The following is a 20,432-nucleotide window of genomic DNA, read 5'->3' as shown; positions in this document are numbered from 1 at the left end:
AAACCTCATCCCATTGGTCTCAGCCCATTGACCTGATTGGTCTCAGGTGTCCAGTCAGGGGCTCCTGTTGTTATTCTGGGGTGAGTCCATTGGAGGCCACCAGGCTGATGAGGGCCTGGAACACATGGCATGTGATGGGAGGCTGGGAGAGCAGAGGTTGTTCAACCTGGAGAGGATAGGCCAGGAAGGAGAGCAGGTTATGGTCTTCCGTTACCTAACAGAGAGGTTGTGCTCCACTTCCAGAGCAGCTCTGGGATCGCCTTTCTTGGAGATGCTCAGTACTCTACTAGAAAAGGGTCTGTTTGGTTGACACTGCTTTGAGCAGGGTGTTGGACTAGAGGCTTCCAAACATCCCTTGCAAACTCAGCTTTGTTCTATGCCTTTGTGAACTTACAGAAGGGTGAAATGCAGTGTCTTCAAGCAGGTTTGGACCATGCATTTGCTAACATTGATGGTCAGTGGGAATGTTCCCTGCTGGGATTATTCTGATAACAAGCTATATCAGAGTTGGTGCAATTCCACATTCCCAGTCTTCCCTGTTCCTGCTCTTTTCCCAGGACTACCTCTTTCCTGGCAGACCTAGGAAGTGTCAAGGGGTCTACAGAGCTACAAGCAGCACAGAAACCTGGCAAAGTGCTGTCTGCTAATTATTTTTCAGTTAATATTTGATTGTAGGTGTTGCTCTGTTGCTTTTTTGTAGATTGCACCTATTATGTAGATATTCTCATGGGTTTCTGAAGAGCTTTGCTCTTGCAGTCTGGATCTGGTCACACAGGCCACTTGTGCTGTGTTGTGTGCTCATTCAGGACTTGTGGATGTTATTCAGAAAAGAAAAGGCAGAAAGAGTGGGTACAGATCTCATTAAGTCAGTGAGTTTGGTTTGTGTCTCTAGGTTGTAAATGCCTTCTGCCAGCAGCAGGACGCTGAGATGAAGGGGAAGGTTTTGACTCGCTTACAGAACATCACAGAGCTGCAGAATGTGCTGGCGAAATGCTTGGCAGGTAAATATGAAACATTTGCACATTCTTGGCCTGTGCCAACTGTGAAGTGAAAGGGATTGGCTTAAACATCAATGGAGGAAGTATATGGTAACACATTTTTACAGTGGCCTGAGACTTAATGCATGGACACCCATTGTTTGCAATTTATCTGAGTCCAAACTGCTCTTCTCAGTCACTTCCTCAGTGACATCTCTTTGATTGTTCCCAGGCAGACTTGGCAGAATCAGCCTGAGTGTGGTGGATACTGGAGTAACCCAGCCTCTGTCCTTAAAGAAACAGCGTGTTTCTCCAGTGTTTAGGTTTTAACAAGCTGTTAAGGGATGCTATAAGCATCCACTGCTGCCAGCTGCTCTAGGCCCGTGAATTCCTTCTGCCTGGTGGCTGGAGCCCAGCATGGACATCACTGGGTCTCTGCTCCAGGCTGATGTGCACAGCTACACAGACTGCCACAGACAAGGTTCTGCCTTCAACAGCACCTATGTATAGGACTCACATAAAACAAGTACAGGCTCCCCAATCTGTTCTTCAGCTGGTTAAGGCTGAGGTTCACTAGTGAAGGCACACACACGACACACTCTAGAGTCATAAGCACATGAACATTTGCAGATCCTATAAGCCCCTCTATCTGTCCATATCCCAGGCCTTCTAATCTGCTCCATGAGTCCCCTACTCACCAGCTGTTCCAGTTTGCTGCTTGCTAGCAAACAGACATGTGCACTAGGACACTCATCTCACAGGCACGGGCTGCACACACACAGCCTATGGAGCCTGTAGAGATGCTCCCAAGATCTATGGCACCTTTAACTACTGACACTGAGACCCTCACTCTCTCCAGTTACTGGCACTGCAGGCCCAGGGTGGTCCAACTCTAGTTGCTGGCCCAGTATTTACTCACACAGGTCTCACCAGTAGTTGGCATTTAGTCTTTATGGCACATGCGTGCGTACACGCACTCACACAGAGGATAGTGAGATTACACTGAAATTCAGTTAAGAAAGTAGTTAATAAGAAGATAGCACAGACTGCTGAGAACAGGCCAAGGTTCAGTCAGGCAAGCATACTAATAGGACAGTTCTGCTTTTGGTTTTTGGCCTTGTCTCCATTATCCCTTGTAGAACAGGTTTATATCTGTCTGTTCTTGTTTATGGCTTCCCTCTTTACTTGTTATCTTCTTTCACACTGAAAAGGTCTGACATGATAAATGTAATGAATACCCTGTCACCTTCCATATAGCCTTACACAACCTTACATCAAGAGCTGTGTTTGCAAACCAACAGACCAACTTCATCTGGAATAACGTGCAGCCTCAAAACTTTTCTGCCGCTCCAAGAGCACTACAAGGCCAGTAAGGAAAGGGCTTAGACGGGCTGGAACAGCCCTTTAAGCTCCACCAACGTGGACAGATGTCCAAGGACAGCTCAGCCCTTGTTATCCTCCCTGGCTGGAGGAATGCAAAGAGCTGTAATTCCAATGCAGTGTGAACATATGATAAGGCAAATCGGAGCTAAATGCACCTAAGGATAAGAGCAGAGGGATGCTCACCAGGATGGTGAAACATATGATACTTCCTGTAGATATATATCTTGCCTGTATTTTGTCGTTTAGGAGCTGAACTAACCCAATTTCTATATTTTGGCTCTTTCAGCAACTCCTGGCTATGTCCCACCGCCAGCTACTTTTGATTCTGAAGCCCTGGAGGCTGTACCATCTGTTAATGCTGTTGGTCCAGTGAAAAAAAGGAATGGTAACGAAAGTTTAAAACATTTAAGCAAACGGACATGATGTGGTGTTTGGCTGCCATCTTGCACTGCAGCCATTGCACTTGTGCGCATAAGGCACAGAATTCCTGGCAAGGTCTATCTAGCTTGAAATCTTATCTGATCAACTCCTGTTGCAGCTGAAGTGGGGATGAAAAGATAGCCTACTCCAAACAGGTGTTGGATAGTCTGTCTCCTTGGGAAAGCTGATGCTTAGCATTTAACCCTGCAAATCCAGGGCTTTCATTGTCTGTTTTCACTTGCCAAAGCATATTCTGTAGCAGTAAGCTGTTCTGCCTTTGATGGGTTGGTGCAGTTGTCTTGTACTGAATCTGTGGCTTGAGCTGCCACAGGTTGTATTTAACTGATCCCTTAGGAAACTTGTCATGGTGCTACTGCTCAAAGAAATGTTTCCCTTATCCTTTTCCATTGCTAGCTCACACACAGAAGAAACAACTTGCCTTTCAGCTTGAAAAGCTGAAGTAGATTTGCTTTGTTCTTTCTCTCTCTAACTTTACTTCTAGATTAGATTAACATTTCCTGGGAATGTGTCTGCCTTTAAGCCAAATTGGACTTCAAAAATTCACATTCCATTCGGAAAACAACTGGAAGAGGCCACAGGTTAGAGACACCTTGTCTCCTGTGCTTTCTCCTTTTGTGCCAAACCCATTCTGTGGGGACTGGACCTGTCACATAAGACTGATTAAAGCAGAAGGAAAGTTATTACTATGTTCTGCAGACAAGAGGAGGATCTGTCACTTCAGATACTGTATTTTGAGCAGTGCTCAGACTAGTAAGCCCAGACCAGCCTAAGAGATTCTTGAGCTCAGCTTATCTTGCCTACAAAAAACCAAAAAAATAAGTGAATGTTGTGATCATGGGTCACAGCCTTGAGAAGATACAGTTCTGACACCAACCTTGCTCCCCCTTTAGGTTTGCAGCGTCTTACTGTGGCTGAACCAAATTAAATAGTTTGCTGCCAGTACACAGGGGAAGGCTTCCCTCTCCCCACACCCCGAGCTGCATGATTTCCTTCCTTGTATTGTTACATGGTAGCTATTTTTACTATTTACTTTTTGGTAGGTTAGCTTTTTGCCATTTCAGCAAGTTGACTCTGCTTAATTGGTGATCAGGGTTCCTGAGTCAGTGCAGGGCAAGTGTCAGGTGTGCGTGACTGGGAACAGGAGAGAGGTAGGAGGAGGAGCAGGACTACTCCTGAGCTGTTAGATCAGCTCAAGCGCTGTCATAAAATTGAACCTAAGGCTATTCCTCAAAGGAGAGAGAACAGGGAGCTCCTTAGAAGAGATGCAGCATATCAAATTCACTTTCCAGTCTGATTCAGAGGGTTTATTTATTATGACTTGGAACACTTTCTCCTGTCTGATCCTATTCTTCCAATGACAAAGCAACAAAAGATGCAGCTTCATTGATATATTCATCTATAGCCTGGGCCTCAGAAAGGATCACAGAGATACAAAAGCAGAAGTCTCTGATGCTCATCAGCACAGCAGTTATAAAGTGGCAGGTTAAAGTGTATGCCAAACTTTGCACTTGTTGGGGGTTTCCCTGAGCATTTCCTTCTCCAGGTTGCTTATGAAGTTGAATACAACCCATTCCTGAAGGACACAAGGACTGATTCCACCTGAAAATTGCACTGCCCTTTGTTCCTTTTCCTTTAACAAGCTTTCAGCCCAAGAAAGCACTACTCCAGTTCAGTTCCTTAACAGTTTCTGGCATAAAAATATTGTCGAAGTCTTTTTGGAAATCTAAATCTCTTCTGGCTGAAGAACCCTTTTTGTCCACATCATATTAGCATCCTGGCAGGCTAGTGAGGCAAGGTTTTCCTTCACAGAAGCCCTGCTGACTTTTCCCCAACAGACTATGCCTGTGTGCTCAGTGGTCTTATTTTCTATTGTAAAGAACTTTGCCAGTTTCCCAGTGATGGAGGACAGACTCACTGGTCTTTAATTCCCTGGATTTCCTTTAGATCCCTTTTTATTAAGTGGAATTATGTTGGCAAGCAGCTCTGAAATGTCACATGTGAATTCCTTTGGTGATTTTGTGTGAATGTCACCTCACCTTGGTGACTTACTGGCCGTCTGTTTGGTCTAATACATCCCGTGCATTGTTTGAAATCAATGTAGTTCTGTTTCTTTGATCTCTCTACTACATAGTGCATCAGGTCCCTACCATCAGGTCAGAATCTCCCAACTGTTGTCAGCAACGAAGACCACTGCAATCAATTCATTGTGTTACTCTGCTGTTGGCTTGGCATCCTTGCAAGTTCTTTCATAGTTTTGTCTTGCCTTCATTTTCCAGGTCCTCTTCCTCTCTCAATACTGTCTGAGAAAGAAACACTAAATTTTGGTTGAAGCATTTTTTTAAGATGAGTCCTACTCATTTTTCTAATCACTTCATAATGTTTAAACTTCAGTAAAAATAGTGATACTTGCTTTAATTTGTTACTCTGATTTTATAAAACAGAAGCTGGCTGTGGGAGAACCCCAAATGCATTTGACTTTTTTGAACTGTGATCCCGGCTATGAATGACACACAACCTGTGCGTGCTCCATGCTTTCTTAGGGCTGATGAAAATACAACCTGTGCAATTTTCCTGATTGTAAGGGCTAGTGTTCAGCACAATGATGCAGCACAGCTTTTGTTTCTGAAGTTGATTTTCTCTTTAAGGAAGGAAAAAAAAGACTGATGGCAGCAAAGCTGGCTCTGCAGATCGTTCTCAAGCAGATGACAGTTCTGAGGGAAACCAGCCTGATACTGAGCTCTCTGAGCTGGAGAAGGTAGGTGTATATCACTGGGGACTTGCAAGAAAGACAGACTAGAGAAGATGACACAGAAGCGTAAACAAAAGCTTTGAGAGAGGGGAGTTGTTTATTTCAAAAGTTAATCACAGCGAAGTGGTTCAATTCTGCTTTCTGATACCTGTCTCCCATCTGTATTTTGAAAATTATCTGCCACTCTCCAGCAGGCAATGTGGTTCAGGGCAGTGCAAATATGTAGGATTATCAATAATACTATTAGTTGCTCTCTGGTTAAGACTATGGAAGGTTTCTAGTTTAAGCCAGTGTCCCATCTCTCAGATGACTGCAGTAACCTGCCATTCCTAGACTCAGGTCAGAAATTGTGAGACGAATCTGGAAAATACAAACCCTGGTAAGGACTGTAGGAGATAGTCTACTGCAGTCACAGGTGCTCCTTTTGCAGATTTTCCTTGAGGTATTTAATCTATGTGTTCATGATAAGGCATCTTTAAAGTTATCCATTTTCATCACACACTAAGAACTATTTTCCAAACTTGTCAAGTAATGAATTATTGGATTTTATTTCTTGTTCTTTTTAATAAATTTTTACAGTTTTGTTATCATGTCTGGAATGCAAGATCTGTGCTGGCAGACAGAGAGAAGCCAAGAAAGTGTGCGCTTCTTTGGGCTCAGCATCATGAGATCTGGGATCTCGTAAGCATTCCACAAGGCCCCACTTCTACCACTGTTCCTAATAAATATTCAGAGTCCATTTTATCAGTTTCAGCCATGCAAATATGTTGCTGCTTCTGCTGTTGTACAGATATGATAACTGAGTCATATATGGTAACAAAGTCACTTAAGTTACAGGATATAAGCAAAGTCTCAAATAATTTTGGGAAGGAATGTGTCTAATCTTTCTTACTTAACTAGATTACTGGTCCCAGACTAGTTCTTAGATGTCCTGCCCAGGACAACAGAATATAGAAATCCTTGTGAGCCACGTGTAACACACATCAGCTCCCCTGACTGGGTTGTGTGATGTTAGTCTCTAACAATTTACAGATTGTCAACTAGGGGCAACAGACCATCCCATAGTTTATCATCCTGGTATTTATCAGACATAAAAACATTTGCCTTCATCTCTTGTCATGCTTACGATGCAAGTCCAGAATGGGTTTTGCAGTGACCACTGAGTCACAGAAAGGAGATACCAAAGATTATTCCAGTTTCCTAAGTATTTTTTTCTAGAAAATTTTTAGTAACTTGTACAGTCCAAAATGCTAACACTTCTGATTCTATGTGCTTGTCTCTACTAGCTATTGTGAATTCTTCTTAGTCTTCTTTTTTTTCAACCTGGCACAAAATATAGAGATCTGTGTGAAAGAAATAGCTTTGTTTGAGCTAGAAGTTCTTACAGCCTTAATTCTGCCATTTACTTTTCAGACTGCTGCTGAGAGAGAGGCAGGAAATCCTCTGGCACAGCTGCAGAGCTATCGCCTGTACTTCCGAGAGCTAGACCTTGAAGTGTTCACTGTACTCCACTGTGGGCTGCTGACAAAGTCTGTCTTGGACACAGAGATGCATACGAAGGTGAATGGAACAGCATAGAACTGTACTGATAAGACTTTGTGTAGCAGCCTCCCCTGGAGGCCTTGGCCCCTTCTGCTTCACTGAAATGGACAGGAGGTTGATGTTAGGATGTGTTGGTCCAGGGCAGTGAGCTAGGTCCCAGGAGAGAATTTGCCCCCAAAGAAACCAAGGTACTTCAAGCACTGAGATAAGGACTTGCCTGAGAGCAGCAGACACGTGTGGTAATGTTAAAAGCAAAGTAATATAGATGTTGCATAAAAGAAAAAAAGATACAGCATAACATGTACAGAGTTAATAGGAAGAAAGGGGCTTTATTAGTGAACACTGCTAAGCTGTAGGATGTTAAATACACAGATTGGAAACTGCACAAATGTGGGACTGGTGTTGTGAATGTGCCCGCAGTGGGCAGGGTCCTGTTTATTATCTGGGAGCTTATATAAAACTGCATTACTCTGGGTGTGGAAAGCAGAAGGGTCTTATTTTGTTACCCTCTTTGTAGGCAGGCTGAGTCCATCTGGAGTCTAATTCTGTAAGGCTACAGTAAGTCTAGTAAAATATGAAAAGGCCGTGGCAGGCTGGAGTACAGCCTGACCTGCACCAAGGTCTCTCTGCATGCAGGCCAACAAGACTGCTTGACAAGTCTCTTGGGCTAGTTGGCATTATTTCAAATTACTTCTTGACTATTACTCGGTGAATTCTGTGACTCTTTGGGCTTAAACCTTTTTTTTTAATCTTTAGGAGCTTATTTTCGATGTCAGTGTAAAGGAATCAGTTCTGTCTCAGTAGTTCAGTGTTACTGACATTGCCTCAGCTATGCTCAGAGTACCAGGTTTGCTTCATGCTTTGAGTAACCAGAACCAATGGCCCATACCTGCAGTGGGGGACACATAAAAACCTAGCACCTCCCAAATAGGTCCCTGGCTGAGGTTAACTAAGCCAGGAGTCTTAACTGGAAATGGAGGGGGTGAACCTGAGCTTCAAGGTACTACAATTATGTGCTGGGTCCCAGGATTGACTATTCTTGTAATTGCAGGCTTGTGAGGTTGTCCAGCTGGGGCCTGCTGAACTTTGCTTCCTTCTGGATGACCTGTGCTGGAAACTGGAACATGTGCTGACCCCAGGCTCCACAAGGAGAGCGCCCTTTCCAAAGGCAAGTGCAGCAGCAGCTGATGGGGCTAGACCTGGGCTGAGGCAGAGCACATCAATGGCCTCCAGGCCTTTCCTGAGAGAAATGTTTTTCAGAATGATTTTCACCTAACAGTTACGTGGAAGTCCTGATGCCCAACTGTGTGTCAGAGCAGCACTTGGTCTTTCAAAAGAGACTTCTGTACCACTTCCCCTGCTGAAGTGTTTGCAGCATCTTATTCTCCTCATGTCTCAGGAAAGGGTGTATAACTGAGGAAATGCCTTGTAGACTCAAAACTCGAGTGACCCTTTTTCCTAGGCTCAGAAGAGCCAAGAGGCAGCTCAGGTTAGGCAGGTCACTTTGCTGCCAAATCCAACAGAAGCTGCTGGATCAGTTTTTCTGCTTTTTTCTGTAGTCTTCACAAGAACACCCTGATTGCAGTGACTCCTTGTATTCCTCGCTGATGCCTTCAGGAGGAAAGTAAACATGTGTGGCCCATTGCATTAAACTATGAAAAATTCACTACAACCTGATGGATTCCTTCGTATTCAGTGTTCTTTCTCCTTGTCCTTCTACCTGTCTTAATTCTTATGTGCAGAGACTGTCTTCTCTTAGCATTTGAGTAAAATGTAAAAGAGCTACATGTCACGTCATTTTTATTCTTTTTATCAAATGTTATCCACTTGTCTGAGCGTTGGTTGTTCAGCACAAGTCAGCTTTTTTATTCTGTGACCCTTCCTGACAGAGTGTATGACATCAGGAATTTTACTGCTCAGAGGCAGTCTAATAGGTAGCAAAGATGCAAAGAGATTCTCAAATAAGGCTGATGAAATTACTTTAATCTTCCGGATTTGTTGCAGGAAAGAGGCTACAAGGATATTGGCTTTTCCCACCTGTGTCAGAGATCCCCCAAGGAAGTTGCTCTGTGTATAGTGAAGCTACTAAAGCCACTGTGTAATCACATGGAGAACATGCACAACTACTTCCAGGTCAGTGGGCAGCAATTTTGACTCAAAAAAGCTGTCAGATTTTGTCACCTCTAAATGTATTTTTGGGGTTTTTTTGTGGGGGAGAAGAGAGTGACTTTGTTTTCTTCAGGTTTTTTAAACATGAAATTTATGGAAATAGATTCTTGTGCCACTGTCTTTCCTCTGAATAGCATTTAATGAATTACTTGTTCTGTATTAAAGGCAGTTGTTACACAAAATCAGGGTGTGGAAGATGACCCCAGAGTGAACATCCAGGAGCACCAGCTTATGTCCTCTTGTTACCAACAGCTGTTACTAACTTTTCACTCTCTGTTTGCTTGGTGAGTTTAAACAAAAGCATATATAGTTGCCTAAATAAGCATAATCTGTTTATTGCTTCCTCTTCTTGTTTCTTTTCTTTCAAGTGTTTGTATGCAGCAAATGGCCTGTCAGCCATGCAGAACAACTTACTGCAGTGGTTGGAGACTTTTAAGCACTTCATAGTTATGTCAAGCTTCATTGCCTGATCCTGAGCTGAACTAAAACTGTAGGTGATTAACAGTGAGTGCACAGTGAGGCACTGAACTGGCTAGAATCCAATGTGGTTTTGGATCAAAACAAGCATAAGTGGCACACTGGCACACCTAGTTGTGCAACTCTCATTCTGCCTAGGGATCTTGGAATGTCTTACCCAGTCAGTCCCCTCATCCTTTGCTAAATTGTCACTGCCTGGATCCTGGGCGACAGGAAAAAGAATTTCTTTTGCCAATAGGAAAGGATGAACGTGTACTTCATTGATGAAAAGCCTGTGCTGCTGATGCACTTTAACTGGATTCATAAATGCCAAACTCAGCAATGCAGGTGCAGCCTGGATGTGACCTCTGCATCTGCTAATATAATCCAGGATAGCGTCATAGAAATTTTTTCTGAACCCTAATTTAGATCTTTGTGCAGAAAGTGGTTTACCTTTGTACTTAAAAAGAGTAGTAATTGCATGTGAGGTCTGAGGTCTGCTTCTCCTGTTGACCCCTTCTGGAGCCTCAGGGATCCTGATCTACTCCTGACTATTTTGGATTGGTCATTTTCTCATTAGCTAGTATGAATGTTGGTTGTTCCTTAGTGTACCCATCTTGAAAACCAAAGAAACTGACCCACTTTGTCACCACAGGCAGCTCAAGATCAGTTTTGCTGTTCAGTTTGAATAGAGAGTAACATAATTCTGTTTTGTTGTAGCCCAGGCAGCCATATATTTGGGGTAGCTGTCAAGCTACTTAAGTCCAACAACCAAATTACACACATTTAATCAAGCCCTCTTATGTCAACAATTGTTAACTAACTTTTGTGTTAAAGGTGCACTTGAGCACCATTATCAAGTCTGTGTGTTCAGTCTACAGCTCTAGAACATGAAGGCATTTGAGCTTTTCCAGAATGCCTAACCTCACTGAATGGTTTCAGACACCAGTAGTGCAAAGTGAAGATCTCTACAGTTTTCCTCCCTGTTAGGCTCTTACCTGTTGTTTAAGAGGCAACCAGCCACTATCACTGCACTTGCACAGCAGCTGTCATTCAGCATCCTCTTTTTTTTCAGGTCTGCATAGCATTGTTTTAGTATATATGGACCTCCACTTACCTCCAGTGGCCTGTCCTCTCCTAGCCAGGTCTGCGGTCTGACTGAAAAGTTAGTATTTTGTGTACCCAAGGGTTTTCATTCCCTGAAAAAGAGGAAGTGTCTATGAACAAAGGTTACTGTCAGAATCAGTTTTCAGTTTTTTGTGTCCCATTATACCTTTCATATTGCAGGGTTCTTCTTGCATATCCAGTTTCTTCACTGTTGCAAAAATATTCCCAGATATGCTTTTGCATCTGATACCTCTCTTCCTGCTAGTCTGATGGTGAACAGGATTTTTTTTTCCTTTCCCCTCAGGAATGGTTTTTCTCAGCATGAAAATGCTGACTTGCTAAGGTCAGCTCTCCAGGTGCTTGCAGACAGGCTAAAGCCAGGAGAGACAGAGTTTCTTCTTCTTGAGGAGCTGATCAGGTAAAATCAGTATTTCCCAAGCTCTGAAGGGAATGACTTTCAAGCTGTTTTTCCTGTTTCGTGTGGACGTTATGGGTAAATGTGTGATTGGGAGCTCTCATAGAGACCATACTACCTTAAGAGAGCTTTGTATTAATTGAATGGTAGTGCAGTCAAACCTCATAAAAATGAGCTACTGGATTATGAAATACGCATTAATCTATGGATCTCATTCATTTGTATGCTATTTGAGACTAGAAGGTTGCACTAGGAAAAGCAGTGTATAAAGGTGTGACTGAGGCTTGAGAGAAGTTTCTTGGTGACCGAACTTTTATCTTTTTTAACTTTTTTTTTACTAGTGGCTGACAATCCCTTATTTAGAAGGGCACTGCTAGAGAGAAACTACTGGGCTAGGGAGGCATTGGATCCGAGCTGGTTTCATACTTCCTTTTTATTTATGTGTTTCTGGCAGATTATCTACACTGTTTTCATATCTTCCCTTTCCTGTCATCCCCAGTGAGAGTTTTCACTACCTACTGAATTTCCAGCAGAGTGTTCCCAGCTTCCACTGTGCATTCATCCTCACTCAGCTCCTGATTGCCATTGCTGAAAAACCAATGGCTGGCTGGAAGAAAGACAAAATGGGTAATGTGTGAAGAATCTCTAATTAGTTTTCATGCTGTCCTTTTCCTGTAAGTCTTGGATTCTACCTCTGGAGTGCATCTTCTGGGGGAGAGATGTCCCTTTTGTATTCTAGTAATCTCACTGGGGTAAACAGTCCTAGCCATTAGTAAAAGGAACTGCAATAAATATATTGAAACCTCCTTGGTATTTGTTTTGCTACGCTTCAGGCACATGCAGGAAGGGAGACTCCAGCTCTCTTAGTTGGTCTCACAGCTTTTAAGAGTTCTAAGAACAAGCCTGCTATTCAATTTTGGTACCAGTTTAATCACTGATTATGGACATGAACATAGATGTAATCTGATGTAACCTCCTAGTGTAAGTACAGATGTCTCAGTATGCTGTGACAGCTCATTTCCAAAAATTATGAAAATGAACTGCAAATACAGCTTTTTCTTCAGGGCAGAGAGAGGAAAACCTGTATGTTAAACCCATGCAACAAATATTTTCAATTAAGAGAACTCTTCACAAGGATTAGGATCCATTCTGTAAGAGGAACAGCATTCAAGCAGATAAGGCATAGACATGCTTGCAGAGAACATACAAGAAAAGGAGTAGGTCTCCACTTTGTCACACACTGAAATAAAGACCCCAGACACAGTCACCCCTCTCAGCCATACCTTGTCATACTGAGACACCTCTAGAATTTGTCCTTAGATCCCCATAGCCACTCAGAATTGTAAGTTCCCTACTCTGAGATTAGTTTACTATTTTAAATAGTCCCACTCTGGAAGAACTGCCCACTGAGTATGACCTGGAATAACCAATTTTAACTAGTAAATTCCTGGTCTTAAACACTTTCGCAAGAGACAAACAGGTTTGTCAGCAGTTTTGATTTAAGAAATCTGTAAACTTTAAACTTGCCTTTTCACATTTATTATTCTAGCGCTGTTGCCAAAAAGTCAAGTGACTTGTTACTGTAATTCCATTTCTATAAATGGATCCCCTAAGGGTTACATATGGCCCTAATTAGAAACAAATGGTTGGCACGCTGTAGGAGCTACCAAACAAATAATGCTCAACGTAAGTTTGGTCAGAGAGAGAGGGATCACAGTTCTGATGTGAATGGGTATTCCAGACCAGGAACACACTGGATGTTCATATATTTTATTATCGTGATACATGTCCTTGTGGCCTTACTGCTTTTTAGGAGAAATGTATTCTGACTTAACAAAGTTTTCAGGCATGTTGAGAAGTAGCAATATTGTGATCTTTCAAAAAGCCATTGGGACACGCTGCCTTTATAGGGAAGAAGAAAATGGTATTGGATTCTTGCAGTACATGGGAAATTAAACACATCTACTTTCTTCAATAAGTCATCCCTTATCTTTTACAGCTTCCCTAGCAAAGCAGTTCCTCTGCCGGTCATGGGTGAAGCCTGGTGGAGACCGAGAGAAGGGCAGCCAGTTCAACAGCGCACTGCATACTCTGCTCTGGTGAGGCACAAGCCATTGTCTCAAGCATGCTGAGGTGTTCTTTTCCTAGTAATTACTGCTGCTGCAGAGGAATGCAGCAAACCCAGGAGAGCACTACAACGTTACCCATATTGGTTGGTACTTTAATCTCTACCTGTAAGCTGTCAGTTGGCTCATCACCCATCCTCAGGCAGAGATCCATGCATTCCAGCCATTCTCTCATATAAAGGGCAACTCCATAATCTCCTCTTCTTTCCAGCCTGTCCTTCCTAAATAGCAGAATGAGGAAATATTAAATCCAGGTTTGTTTCAGATCATGGTAGCTTTTCATGATGTTTCTGTGACAGTTTTCAGTATTGCTTTGGATTTCCTACATATGATTGCCTTTGGCATAAGAATGAGCTTGGCAATTTTAGGCCACATGTTGCAGGTAGGGCAGCGTTCAAGAACCTGCTGTGTTATTTTGTGTAATATTTACTGATGAACTACACTGCTGTTGGATTTAGTGTCTACCTGGAGCACACAGATAACATCCTGAAAGCTATAGAAGAAATCTCCAGTGTTGGTGTTCCTGAACTGATAAACTCTGCCAAAGATGGATGTTCTTCTACTTATCCTACACTAAGCAGGTAATTATATCAGTAGAGGCTTTGAATTTCATGAGATGCACAATGGCAATTTCTGCTTTTTAGTATTTATTTTTTTTATTTTGTGGTCTATTATTGTTTCATGTTAGTACTGCTGTGGACTACTCTGGGCATTTGTAAACATTTTTTTGGCAGTACGCAACATGTTAGTACATTATTAGCTTTACGTCAAGGAGGAATGGCCTTGTGCATTAACACAATGTTGAGATGTTTATTTGTGAGCCATTTTAATTGGAGAATGAACTGTTATCTGTTGTCAGGTATGTTGCCTCTTTCTGTGCTACTGTGGTGGTATAAAGCACTCCAGAAGTCAGCCTTAGAGGCCTGGGGTTGGCTGTAAAGCAATCCTGGGCTGGTATGCAGCATGCAAAAAGCACACTCGGGGTGTTTCTGCTCCTGCCACGGGAATTTGGAAAAACAGTTTACACAGGGATGGCCAAAGTTTCTGCACTTTAGAACTACCAAAATCATCCTATGCTGACAGCTGCAAACCTTTTGCTGTGCGAAGCCTTTTGCGGAGCTACAAAGAAGTGGGTGGTGTCTATGTGTGGTTCATACTGATGAAGTGGTAGTGACTTCCCAGGATTCTGTATTCGTCTGGGCGATGAGTCAGAGCTAGACATGCTTATGAGCCCTAGGGTCAATCTCCTATGATTTACTATTGAGCAGGATGCCCAGCTGGGTAACCTTCAAGATTACCACATTGTTCTGGGGACAAGAAACCTATCTAGATGCCCAGAGCTGGCTTTTAGTTTTGCTCTCATTTTCTCCACAGGCAGACATTCCCGGTTTTCTTCCGAGTAATGATGGCTCAGCTAGAGAGTTCAGTGAAAAGCATCCCAGCTGGAAAACCATCAGACTCAAGTGAGGTAGGAAAATACGGTTTTCTGACGTGGTTTGTCCCATGTCAGAAATCTAGTAAGTCCAGCAGAAGCTATAACCAGAAAACAGGTAGTAATCAGCAAAATACTAAGCTCTGCAGTTGGTCTGCTCGCCTGTGTGGGAGCACAAAAATATTTTTGCAACCAAGTGCCGCTCTGAGAGCAAGGAAGTGTGTTAATTCTTAGTATTTTAAGCCATGTGGGCACTTCTCTGGTTGGAATTGCCATCAACTGGTTTTGCTGTGATACATCTGCCTGTGGTGAAGCTTTGTTCCTCTGTCTTCAACAACAACGACGCTTTGGGTACAGCAAATGCTGAGAGAGCATCCAGCAGGGTGAGAGGAAATACACCAGCTTGGGTTATTGTCCCTTTGCATCCCATTAGGTGCAACTGGAGAAGCTGCTGCGGTGGAACATTGCTGTTCGGAATTTCCACATCCTCATTAACTTGGTCAAGGTGAGATTCTGGTTGTTTTTGTGACTCTACCTTCAGATTCCCAGCAAAGCCCAGTAAACCCAGGTTCATGATCACAAGGGAAAAAAGTGAAGTATGGCTGACTAGTGGAACAACCTGGAGGTTGTAAATAACGCCAGTTATAATCTGTGTGCAAGGGTTTCCATTTAGCTCTCACTTCAACACTACTTAATTCTTACAGTCTGCACATCTTAGTTACTACGTTAGTAACATAGTTCTCACACAATTAATATGTGTGCACAGAGACAGGATGATGTAAGGAAGTGCAGAAAAAGGACAGAACTAACACACTCATTCTCTAGTACAGTGTTTTGTGTCTGACAGAGTCCACTGACAGCTGTGGAAGAGGGAGATGGGAGAAACCCTTCAGGTAGTTCTGAAATAACATCTGACAGAAGGAAACATTCTCCCTATGTACTCAGCTGAGGGCAGGCTAGTACTCTGAATAGAAGGCTTAGATTCCTGTTTGTAACCTGCATTCAGTGCTTATCTGATAGCCCGCAAGCTTCACTTGCTCTTATGGTAACATACGATCTTCCTCTGAATCCTGCTGACACTTCACGTTGTCCTGCAGTGATGAACTCTAAAGGCCAGCCTCACTGGATGAAATATTCCCTTCCATCAGTTTTGGAGCTGGTTCATTCAGTGTCACCAAGTGTGACAATTTTTTGGGTAGAAGGTGATAGGTACAGCTGCACTTTTCTCCTTGCTTAGGTTGATCATTACTGTTTGCTTTTGTATGCACATCATATTCAAAGTGATGACTGGCAAGTCCAGCTTTTTCAAGTTCAGCTTATGAGCCCTGGTGAATTTAGCTGGATTCACTGGAGCCCTACCTGTGCTCCAGATGCCTTTTGAGAGCATAAAGGGTAGAGATGGACCAGCTGGTTCTGTTTTGCAACCCATAGTAGCACCAGCATGCCCTCACAGCTCTCACTCACATGTATGTGCTAACATTGACTAGTTACAGAATTGGTCACTGGCAAAAATATATACACAAATGTATACCAGAAGAAAGCCTTCAAGAGAGCTGAGACCATCTGTTCCATTTCATGTTTGATACTGGACCACTGTGTGACCAGTGCAGTGACACCTGGTGTCTTTCGCCAGCCGCTACTTTTAATGTTTCATTATTTCCTCCAAAATACATTATTTTGCACATCTCAGTTTTGCTTTGTCCATTATGTGGTTACTTGCCCATCAGATGGACTTGGGTCTCTTGGGTCCCAAACTATTAAGATTGAGATAATTCTGTGCCATCTGCAAAAGGTGCACCTTAGATCACCAAGTAGCCACCCTGCCAAGTGCTTCTGCCTGACAGCCACTACATTTCAGATGCTTATGTAGCGTTCTCTGTTAAAACCTGAGAATGGATGTTGCCTTAGAATAGGTTTCACATTTTAAGGCAGGGTATGTAATGAAGGGCTATTTTTAATTGGCTGCTGTGCTTACATTGTTTCCTTTAGACTTGTGGACTGATCTGGCTCTTTTTTTCCTCTTGCCCAAGTAGGTATTTGACAGCAGGCCTGTACTCAGCATCTGTCTGAAGGTAAGAAAGAATTCAAAATGACTGAAGAGAGCAGTTTAAGTACCAGCTTTCTTGAATCATTGCCTCCAGTGGAGTAGAGTGGTTACTGAATTCTCTGAAAGAAGCAAATACAGTTTCCTACACCTTTAACTGTCTTCCACTAGTCCTCATCGTATGGCTCAACCACAACATACTTACTGCAATTGGCATTAGTAACTTTAGACTCTTCCCCCTCTTTCCTTTTCCCATGGTTCTTCAGATGAGAGGAGATGATGATGGGACCTTGTCCTTTTAGCCTCTCTTTGCAGTGATTGAAGTGGGACACTTTACTGATCCTGCATCTTTCAGTACAGCCTTCACATAAATACAGCCTTTTACTAAGTGAGAACAGTCTCTGGGGTAGCTTGAAAGAATGTATCATTACCTTATCTGACTTTGTGATGGTTCTTCGAAAAGGAATTTAAATTTGCCTTCTGATATATTTATAATTCTTTTATAGTACGGCCGTCTCTTTGTAGAAGCGTTTCTGAAGCTTGCCATGCCTCTCCTGGACTACAGCTTTAAAAAGCACAGGGTAAGCCTTTTGGAAGCAGAACTGTCTGGAGCCAGTTAGGAAGCAGGACTTGCTAGAAGGAGACTCCTGTCTTTGGTCACATGTTGGCATGACACCTGTGACACTTCATGACAAACACATCCAACGTTTCCAGCTGTGCTCTGCCCTGTTTACGTGCCCGTCCAGTGCTCTCTCAGCAAACAGATCTCTGTTTCCCAACTTACCATCACTCTTCTGGTTGGAACATCCCATTCGTCTGATGTTTCCTGTATATGTGTGTGATATCTCTATCCCATAAACCTTTAAAGGATTGCTAGGATTAAAACTGTTTCATTATTTTTGTTTCCCTTATGGAAAAATCCTTTGAGAATTATTTGCTGGTCTACTTATTTATTGCAGGACGATGTGCAGAGTTTGCTGAAAACCTTGCAGCTGAGTACCAGACAACTTCATCACATGTGTGGCCATTCCAAGGTAAGATAAGTTCTAATTGCAGCACAAACTCCTGTCTGAAGAATGATTTATTTCCCTTGCACTGCTTTTCCAGGGCAGAGGCAGGTTCTACTTGCAGGCTTCCAGCAGTGTCTGTATAAGCAAAAACTCTGAAAGGAGGAGAAATAGCTTTGATTAATGGCCCAGAAGTTGAAGTCTTTTATCTGGAAGTGGCTAACTTGTCAGATCACGTTAGCGTATTCTGTTTTAGGACAGAAGTTCTTGACATCTTTGGTTGTTGGCATCTGTAAGAGGGTGTTTCTGAGGGCACAAGCTAAGACATTAGAGACCTTGCATAGAATATAGGTGCCAGAGTGGTAATGCTGGAGAGAAGCTTTGGCAAAGATCAACAGCCTTGTGAGTCCGAAGAATCAGCAACAGGAGGTGGACAAGGGGAAAACTTTACTCAAAGTCCTCTTGAGGTGCCTTTTTGGCACTGTTACGTTGATATTAGGGAAGAGGGCAAAAGGAGGGGAGGAAGAATCTGTGTGATTCTGTGAAGGTGGTGACAGGCAACCAGTCTGCCAGTCTCTCTGTAGGAGACTTGGGGCAGGCAGGAAGGAGAGGATTAGCACCTTGTTTACAGTGTGGAGAGCCAGTGCTTGTTGCAAGAGAGAACCACATGGGAAAAGGCATTGAGGTGACATCATGTGTGCTGCTTTGTCCCTGTTAGACTCCTATGGGGCTCAAGAACACGTCTGAGGAGGGAGCTTTGACAAAGTAGTTTTCAAGTGCTGTGTCCCATGACCTGTGTAAGCATATAAGTACAGTTGGTGAACACCTGTATTTACCACTGCTCTTATATCTGTTGCAATCTGATTTAGCTCTCTGTGCCAAATAATTTTTGCAAGAATGAGAAGGCAGCAGCTGAATCTAGGCAAATAAGTGTGCAATATTACCTCCATACCTGTTTGAAGAGAAGCTGACATCAGCATTTCTTAAGCCAGCCTTGATTTCACTTTCATACAAAACTAATAGGTGCTTACTGATGTAACATGCAGTTACCTAGGATTTGCTGCTCTCTCTCAAATATGAATATCTTTAAAGAGCAGCAGGTGGTAGCAATCAGCTTCACCTGTAAGTTGCTAAGTATTTGTCATTTACTCTTCCACAGCAAGCCTCTCTTATGTTTACATGTCTAGTGCTGGACATAAGGACAATTCTTGGAGACAGATTTTTTTGCAAATGTCATGGTACTTTGTTGAGCCTCCAAACTGCCTACAGAGAGTTGGGCAGGTTCCAAGAGCCAGGAAGCACTGCGACTCTTGATCTGTGTCATTAGTGAGGTTTTCCCTGATTTGGTTCTGATTAGTGCTGATGAGTGTTAGGTCCTGCCTGTTACACAGGCTGGAAAACAGATTGCTGATGGTACTTGGTCATCCATTCCCTGTTGGCAGAACATGAAGCAAAGCAGTGTCTCTCTTCTCAGACATGTTGAACTCTTCCAAGAAATGAAGCTGAGCTGATTTCAGAGTACAGCTACCGAGAGCATCTTAATGCAAGAATGGCTGTTTGGGTTGTCGCAAAGGATCATTTTGCTGCCTTAGACAAAATGCTTATCCGAGTTTATTATTTTAACAAAAGCTATAAATTAATTTGGCCAAGAAATGACATGATTTGGGCAAGCTTTGTGAGGATCATGTCCCATCTCTCCCACGTGTATAACCAAGGGCTTTTTAAATAGCAAGAACGCTTAGGCAAGAATCAATGGTAGTCATGTAGTCGTGTTTCATATTTAGATTCGCCAAGACATTGGACTGACCAACCACGTGCCTTTGTTGAAGAAGTCACTGGAGCAATTTGTCTACCGAGTGAAGGCAATGCTGGCGTTCAACCACTGCCAGGAGGCCTTCTGGGTGGGCATCCTTAAAAATCGGGATCTTCAGGTGAGAATCAATGTCCTGCCTGGGGCAATTAAAACCTGGGAAATGACAATGCTCATCTTGCCCACACAACTGTAACTCAGCTCTTGTGTGCGGGTAGAGCTAAGAAGCCAAATTCCCTGTGACTGTATTACAGTCATGTCTAGTGCAGCAGAAAGAAGCGTTTTATTTCAAGATTAAGGCCTTGCATCTCTGGGGGCTTCCTTGCAACGAAGCTTTCGCACCAAAGCAGTCGCTGTTTACTGTGTGTAATGAAGGGGGCATGGAGGATCTCTCCTCTGCTCGCTGGCCAGATCCACACGCAAAGAAGGAAAGAGGTAAAGGTCACTTGAACACCTCCTCATACTCTCTCTTGTGGCTTTAACAGAAGGCAGTTCTGGCAATTTTCTTCATCTTTCACTGTAGAAACAGGACAGCTGAAACAAAGCCTGCTTTTTTACTCAAAAACTGTTTAAGATGGGAACAAAGTGCTGCTTGCTTCAGTCCCATCCTAGGACGCTTGGACTGATTCACATACGCTCAGCGCAGGTCTTTTGTGTTCAACTTAGGGAGAAGAAATTTTGACTCAAGCTTCGGACGAGAGGGACTCCGACCAGGCGGACTCCGCAGAAAGTCCCGCTGAGGTACTGCAGCAGCGAGCCTGCCGCCGCTTCGGG

General features: G+C 43.1%; 1 protein-coding gene across 1 annotated transcript; it reads left to right on the top strand.

Annotated features, from left to right (window-relative positions):
* Positions 1 to 892: 892 nt before the first annotated feature.
* On the top strand, positions 893 to 20,399 carry LOC104544416 (Fanconi anemia group D2 protein-like; the record flags this gene model as incomplete). The annotated part of the gene is made up of 18 exons (XM_010189281.1): positions 893 to 1,001; positions 2,647 to 2,745; positions 5,447 to 5,556; positions 6,964 to 7,110; positions 8,144 to 8,260; positions 9,097 to 9,225; positions 9,427 to 9,545; positions 11,129 to 11,242; positions 11,739 to 11,866; positions 13,239 to 13,338; positions 13,824 to 13,946; positions 14,740 to 14,833; positions 15,231 to 15,302; positions 16,831 to 16,869; positions 17,348 to 17,422; positions 17,801 to 17,875; positions 19,633 to 19,779; positions 20,325 to 20,399. Coding segments are annotated over 18 exons (1,872 nt in total), but the record flags the coding sequence as incomplete, so codon positions are not given.
* Between the last annotated feature and the right edge of the window lie 33 nt (positions 20,400 to 20,432).

The sequence above is a fragment of the Mesitornis unicolor genome, unplaced genomic scaffold, assembly GCF_000695765.1.
Source record: "Mesitornis unicolor isolate BGI_N332 unplaced genomic scaffold, ASM69576v1 scaffold29057, whole genome shotgun sequence".
Lineage (NCBI taxonomy): Eukaryota > Metazoa > Chordata > Aves > Mesitornithiformes > Mesitornithidae > Mesitornis > Mesitornis unicolor.
The sequence above is the reverse complement of the archived record's forward strand: the minus strand, read 5'-3'. Positions and strand labels throughout refer to the sequence as shown.